Below are 7,937 nucleotides of genomic sequence, written 5' to 3' on the forward strand. Positions count from 1 at the left end.
TGCCAAAACTGATTGCCGTTGCATTGTTAACACCACAGTTTTGTTTCCTTACCACGTCCAGGATTTGAGTTCCGCCTCGCCTTGCATTGTGAAGGCATTTCCGCTCTCCATTCCTGTGGAGCCCCACTGAGCTTTAACTCTTCCCTTGAGTGCCGGAGTGTGTTATATTCTTGAAGGGCATTACACTTTTTTTGTGGTAAATTTTGTTGTTGTCAGCAGAGGGCAGTGCAGCCAACATATATTGTTGTGCTGTATTATCCTCCCAGCGTCCTTTTCCCTGGCTTTACAAGCATGGTAATATATTTTCCAATAACCCTCATGATCCATGGCAAGAGACCGCTCTAAATATGCAATGGTTTGACAAAAGTGCTTCTTCCTATGGCTGATGTAGATGTTGAGCAACAACTAATTTTACCTTCAGATGATGGAGCCAGTGTAATTGCATCAGGAGTGTAGCCCAGTGTGTCGCTGTGATACCTCCTTCGTATTTGTGAATTGTGCATTGAGCTGTTGAAAGTTCCATGGTCTCTTCTTGGTGACCACACTCGAACACTGGATGGAGAGTTTTACATTTTCCATTTATGCGTCAATAACCACATCTGCCATGGTGTGTGCGGATGCGATTATGGGTTGCCCCATAAGCTTCGCGGAAGATAAATATCCGTTCTATGCGCAACTGGATTTATTGACAATGATGCGGTACAAAAAATTGCCTGCGGTCCATCTGTTTTGTCCATGTGACCACTTGTTGAATGCGTGTTATTTATCACCACCCCTCCCGCCGCACGTGTCTGTCCAGTGATGTTTCTCACCAAAAAGCCCAAGGACAAGGAATCTGAGCCTAAGAGTCAGGTCATGGAGGGGATCAACCGCCTCATTTGCACAGCCAAGCACCAACAGACCATGCTTAGAGGTGTGTTAATTCTTAACGTTTAGAAATGTCATCGTGATGTTTTTTTTTCAGACTAAAGGACACGAATGAATCAAATACAAGGGTTATTTAAGTCTGCGCATTAAATGTGTTTTCTTCGATGTGAGTGATATAGTTGGGTTATTTGATTTTAATCGTTAATTATCCAAACCACAGTGCTAATCATGAGATGAACAAGGGCATGCGTTTCATGAAAACACACCCAATGTAAAAAAAAATCATGGTCTATATTCTGATTTGAGTAGTTAAGCATCGTTACATTTTGATTTAAACCTTTCGTGACTGCAGGGATTCATATTCTTGGTTCTTTCGGTAAAGTCACGTAGAAGGGAAACAATAAAATAATAGAAAATATAAACGGTAGGACAGGGTTATATTCTATTCTTCCCTATGGTATTTTGTCATGTGCAAGGGTTTTATTACAGCAGTGATCAGGTTTTTTTTTATAAAAACAGAAGAAGCATTGTCATGATTAGATATCTTATTTTGCTGTTTATAAGATTGTATTTGCACAAGTTTTTGCAGGTGTCCAATATATCTTTCCAATGTGCATTGGGCCTATACCGTGTTGTTCGGCACGATATCTGTCATTTATTGCCGCATGCTGGGAGGTTTTCAGAAACTCGGTTTGGCTCCTGCAGAAGCTCGTCAGCACGTGGAGCAAAAAAACGTCAGACATGATGCCAAACAACACGCATTGCAACCTAAAAACACGTCGGAGAACTGTTACGAGTGCATTTGACGGAGGATTTTCACACGATTCTTTTCATCCACAGTGACCATTGACGGAGTGGAGTGGAACGATGTGAAGTTTTTCCAGCTGGCAGCTCAGTGGTCCACGCACGTCAAGCACTTTCCTGTGGGCGTCTTCGGCTACTCCAAACCCACCTGCTAAAGAGGGGCACTGCTCCCCCGCGGAGGCTGCCCGAGTCAAATTCAGTGTTCACCAGAACCGAAGGGACCCGGTTCAGCGTAGTCGCGGAGATACGAGAGAGCTTAGCGACGTAAAGCTGCCTATTTGATGAAAGTGGCATAGTTAGCCCAAACTCGAAGGCTTCATCGTGGAACATCGTCGTGGAATGTTGTCTTCGCATGCGAACACCTACTGCCAAAATAACCTACTAATTTGAGGGTGGACCATTATAAGCTAAATGAGTGGCTAGTGGTTGCTTTCAAGGTTTTTTTGTGTCAAAATAAACTCTTTTGAAATGTACCTCCATCAGCTTCACTCACATCAAAGTGTCTTGGCCAAGTTATTTCAAGGGCAGAGTGCGCAGGCTGGCGTGTAATGTGTTTAGGTGTATGGCACTATAGTCTTAAGGGTTATTTTTGTTAACACGGGCATATGTTGTCCCTTTGCCTTAGCAGTGTTCAATATGTATTAAGTGTAATGTTCGTTTTTTCCATTTTTTTTTTAGTTTGGCCAGAGCACAACTGCACCATGTTTGTAATAAGAAAAAAAGGTAAATTTTGTGTTCATGGTTTGCTTTTCTGAGCCAAACACATGTAAGGTGTCGGTGTGTGTGTATATGGGCACAAATTTGTGCAAATTGTTACTGTTACTGAAATATCATTTGCCCTAGCTGTTTAACTGTCGGTATGTTGCTTTGCACAGCATTGTTTTATTTTGTGTTGGATATACATTCTTGCCTCTGGTTTTTATTAATCAGAAAACAAATTAAGTATTGCACATTTTTGTTATTTACTTGAGCCTAATTTAGTTTATTACTTTGAAACGATGCACACATCTGAAATACTGCTGTTTTCAGCTGAACCAAATGCCGATTTCTTAACCCACACTGGCCTTTTAAGAAGAAAATAAATAGTTGTGCCGTTAAGTTCAAACAGCAGCATGCTGTTGAGATGGGGCAGTGTTGCAGTTTGGACAAGAGGTGGCATCTTTTTGCAGTTGTTTCCCAGCTCTAGAATTCAAAACACAATTCGCTTGCCTTTTTTGGCTCCTGTAACTTTTCACGAAAGCACAACATTGCTTCTTACTTTATTTTTCGATGTTTATTTTGTGCACTGTAAATTACACTCCTTGTATATATATAAACTGTCATTTGTTAAAATCTGATGTGTATTACTTCATGCGTAAGTTTGTGAAAGCACTGATTTTGCTAATTTGTCTTCACAAAAGGGCTTTTTTGCTACATATAAATGTATGCTCACTAGGTTTTACACTGCATAAATATATTGTTGGCTTTATTTTGACATCTGGACAATGTTGAGAAATGCGACCACAGGTGAAATTTTATGTACAGTGAGGGAAAAAAGTATTTGATCCCCTGCTGATTTTGTACGTTTGCCCACTGACAAAGAAATGATCAGTCTATAATTTTAATGGTAGGTTTATTTGAACATTGAGAGACAGAATAACAACAACAAAATCCAGAAAAGCGCATGTCAAAAATGTTATAAATTGATTTGCATTTTAATGAGGGAAATAAGTATTTGACCCCTCTGCATAACATGACTTGGTACTTAGTGGCAAAACCCTTGTTGGCAATCACAGAGGTCAGACGTTTCTTGTAGTTGGCGACCAGGTTTGCACACATCTCAGGAGGGATTTTGTCCCACCCCTCTTTGCAGATCTTCTCCAAGTCATTAAGGTTTCGAGGCTGACGTTTGGCAACTCGAACCTTCAGCTCCCTCCACAGATTTTCTATGGGATTAAGGTCTAGAGACTGGCTAGGCCACTCCAGGACCTTAATGTGCTTATTCTTGAGCCACTCCTATGTTGCCTTGGCCGTGTGTTTTAGATCATTGTCATGCTGGAATACCCATCCACGACCCATTTTCAATGCCCTGGCTGAGGGAAGGAGGTTCTGACCCAAGATTTGATGGTACATGGCCCTGTCCATCGTCCCTTTGATGCGGTGAAGTTGTCCTGTCCCTTTAACAGAAAAACACCCCCAAAGCATAATGTTTCCACCTCCATGTTTGACGATGGGCATGGTGTTCTTGGAGTCATAGGCAGTATTCCTCTCATCTGACCACAACACTTTCACCCAGTTGTCTTCTGAATCATTCAGATGTTCATTGGCAAACTTCAGACGGGCATGTATATGTGCTTTCTTGAGCAGGGGGACCTTGCGGGGGCTGCAGGATTTCAGTCCTTCACGGTGTAGTGTGTTACTAATTGCTTTCTTGGTGACTATGGTCCCAGCTGCCTTGAAATCATTGACAAGATCCTCCCGTGTAGTTCTGGGCTGATTCCTCACCGTTCTCATGATCGTTGCAACTCCACGAGGTGAGATCTTGCATGGAGCCCCAGGCCGAGGGAGATTTACAGTTCTTTTGTATTTCTTCCATTTGCGAATAATCGGACCAACTGTTGTCACCTTCTAACCAAGCTGCTTGGCAATGGTCTTGTAGCGCATTACAGCCTTGTGTAGGTATAGAATCTTGTCCCTGACATCCTTGGAGAGCTCTTTGGTCTTGGCCATGGTGGAGAGTTTGGAATCTGATTGATTGCTTCTGTGGACAGGTGCCTTTTATACAGGTAACAAGCTGAGTATAGGAGCACTCCCTTTAAGAGTGTGCTCCTAATCTCAGCTCGTTACCTGTATAAAAGACACCTGGGAGCCAGAAATCTTTCTGATTGAGAGGGGTCAAATACTTATTTCCCTCATTAAAATGCAAATCAATTTATAACATTTTTGGCATGCGTTTTTCTGGATGTTTTTGTTGTTCTGTCTCTCACTGTTCAAATAAACCTACCATTAAAATTATAAACTGATCATTTTTCTTTGTCAGTAGGCAAACGTACAAAATCAGCAGGGGATCAAATACTTTTTTCCCTCACTGTACATTGATCAGTTAATTGCCCATTTTCTAGAACCTGAAATTTGTAACAAAAATAATATTGTTTTTTGTATTGTGTTGTGTTGAAAGCTGTGAATGTTCACATATATAGAACTCTTAAAAGGAAAAAACGGATGTGATTGGGCTTATCAACATTGTATTTTGGAAGAGCCAGTCTTAAGCATTTGGGGCCTTGTGCAAAGTGTAATTTTGAAACTCCTAGTTCTGGCATTAGGGATTGGGAGATCTTGCACCTAAAGTTACTGTACATCTCTTAATATGTGGGTTGGTCATGGCTTATTTGCTCACAATTTCATTAAATATCCATTTCAAGCCTTGATGGGGCCTGGTGCTTTACACAAATTGCATGCCCTTTAATTCCGGCTCTTGTTCACATGTACATTTTTTTAATAGCTTGAAATGACGCATATCGCTCAACTGTTGCAATATATGCTGTTAACTGCTGTTTTACTCAAATATGTTGGTGGATTTTTTTTCTCATTTTATGAGTGGGTTGTGTGGATTTAGTGTTGGACAAAATGTACCGAATAAGTCTTAAAATAAAATGGATTCGATTAATGATGTTAACCGTATCAATGTTTTCTGTCATGCCTTTTTATAGTCTACATCGTGTTCATTGATACTCATTAAGTCTTGTAAAATCTGATTGATATGTGGCCAACAGCAGAGAAGCGTTTCCGAAACAAGGTCATTTTAGTCAAGTGGGATTGGGGGTTAGGACACGTTGCAAGAGAGGATGTTGCCCGATGGTCGAGGCTGACGATGGAATGGGCAGCCAAAGAAGGGGAATGACTTAAGAGAACTTCCACCTACAGAAGGGCGTAATGAAATCGGCACATGGGAACCTGCTATATCGTTGCATAACGAGACCATGAGAAATGACTGTGGCTTGTGCAGGCATTCACCCAGCAATGGTAGATCATGGCTGATTTATGATCGCTTAATAACTCTTGAGGTGGATAATGATATGCATATAAACTGGTGTGACTGTCAATGGGCCACATTACAACGTGTTTCAGGTGTACAGTGCACTGGCCACCCAAGCACTGGGACTTGTCATGTTGCATTATTGATGGAATCATATCACTCGTAAAATATTCAACAGGGTATGTATGGATTTGCTTTAAACAAACACTCGCATGTTGACATGATGAGCAGCGATACTTGTCCAGGGCACTATAGCGCAATGCTCATGTCTTGTGCGACGCAAAATAGTTTACACATGCTTATGCATTTTGTTTCAGGTCTTTTTATTTCTTTGGATGTTAAAACATTTTCAGGGCCTTCCTGGAAACGAATTTTTAAAACTCAGGCTTTGCGTGTGTGTGATTTCAGGGCAGTTTCCATTATGATGGGATTGGGAGGTAGCTTGTAACCGAAGTGCTTGGAGGCAAGGTTTGTGGAAAGGCAGAGTTGTAAGACCCACATCCACGGCACCGGGGTGATATCTTTAAGAAGCAGTACAGCCAAGTCGTTACAGGCATATCTTAGGGCGGATTTTGAGTTCTTGTAATGCAGGATTCTCCGGTTACTCTTTCTACTGTATGAAACAAAAAATTGGCATAACATTGCGATCAGAAATTATTTGAACTCAGTGGGGCATTCATGGGTAAGTGATGTATTACAGAAATTATGCATCTAACGATTCACCCTCGACTAATTGGGCAGATTGTCATGGATTAAGAAATCATTCTTATTGTCGTTGTTTGACTCACGACGGAGTGGCAAAAATGACCACCGCTGCAGATGTGGAACGATGAAATATTTTTTTATGTCTGGGAAATTATCAATTTACAATGAAATATCTATTTCTAAGGAAGTTATGCGTATGTCTAGGTCGGTGGATGAGCCAGTGGATATATTCTGGAGTCTGATTAATATATTTATCCTGCTTGTAATAGTCAGTAACTTTAAGTATTTGTGAGCCCTATTGAAATGTGAATTGGGCCCAGGCATGCATTAACCACGAAGTGGAATATTCTTAAACTAGATTTTTAAAAACTAGAGTGGAATATACTACATTTTGATTTAAAGCTTTCATGACTGCAGTAATTCATATTCTTAGCTCTTTCGGTAAAGTCACGTTGAAGGGAAACAATAAAATAATCAAATATATATAAAAAATAAAAATTCTCACGACGTTTCGACCATAACACAAACGGTCATCATCAGGTGTTTGTGTTATGGTCGAAACGTCGTGAGAATTTTTATTGTTATATATATTTTATTATTTTATTGTTTCCCTTCAACGTGACTTTACCGAAAGAGCTAAGAATATGGAATATTCTAATTATGTTTCCATTGACCTCCCGATTGCAGTTATACCCATAATGCAATGGGCCAGCAAAATTTTATAATTTTACTCTTAATACAAATTAGTTTACAGTATTTCGTAATACATTACATATTTGATGTATGGCTTGTCTTATTCAAAAGATACGAATTCATTGACCAATTAAAACACTGTTCTTCAGGAAACATTTTAAAGGTGTAATTCTCATCAGGCCTCATGGTGTAAAGAAGTGAGTGCAGTCCCCAACTCTTCTAAACTCAATCTCTCTGGCCTCTATGCAAGAATGAAGGGCATTTTTCCGAAAACGTTAGCTGATGACGTCCGCTTGTTTTGCGATCGAAACGTCGTAGTTTTTTTTTCTTTGAACCTATCTACTTAACTTTACCGAAAGACCCAAAGAATAGCTATAATACAATTATCCTTTTGCTGTATACACATTATTTGGTGGTGGTGCTGCTGCTGCGTGGCAGCGGTGCACAAGCACGATAAACAAAATAACTCAACACTACATTAAATGTGAAGACTGTTTAGATCAGTGGTTCTTAATCTGGGGTGAACGCACCCCCTGGGGGTGCGAGATGCCCTTTCTAGGGGTGCGAGGCATGGCCAGATTTTTTAGAAGGTAAATAATAGAAACACAAATGAAGCACGGGCACGTATATATAACTACTTTGTTTAATAAAATCCATGTATTTATTTACATTATACACGTTTTGACGATTGATAACCAAATGGGTGCAAGGCTGCTGTAAAGGTTAAGAACCACTGGTTTAGATTGTCGATGCCAGTAGTGGCCTTGCATTCGTGCGCGGGGTACAGGGCCCGGGTGGAGGGCGGGGCGAGGTGAAGGGCGGGGCGGGGTGAAGGGCGGGGGGGTGGGGGGAG

General features: G+C 40.8%; 1 protein-coding gene across 3 annotated transcripts in view; it reads left to right on the top strand.

Annotated features, from left to right (window-relative positions):
• Positions 1-5,331, top strand: part of LOC116943225 (phosphofurin acidic cluster sorting protein 2-like) — a 42,439-nt gene extending 37,108 nt beyond the window's left edge. For all 3 annotated transcript variants that reach the window (XM_032955908.2, XM_032955910.2, XM_032955909.2), the window contains 2 exons: positions 800-913; positions 1,708-5,331. In XM_032955908.2, the coding sequence (XP_032811799.1) occupies positions 800-913; positions 1,708-1,826 (233 nt within the window). In that variant the 3' untranslated portion in view covers positions 1,827-5,331. The remainder of the gene's footprint in view (positions 1-799; positions 914-1,707) is intronic.
• The last annotated feature ends 2,606 nt before the right edge of the window (positions 5,332-7,937 follow it).

The sequence above is a fragment of the Petromyzon marinus genome, chromosome 17 (assembly GCF_048934315.1).
Source record: "Petromyzon marinus isolate PM22_M1 ecotype Great Lakes invasive population chromosome 17, UKy_Petmar_22M1.pri1.0, whole genome shotgun sequence".
Lineage (NCBI taxonomy): Eukaryota > Metazoa > Chordata > Hyperoartia > Petromyzontiformes > Petromyzontidae > Petromyzon > Petromyzon marinus.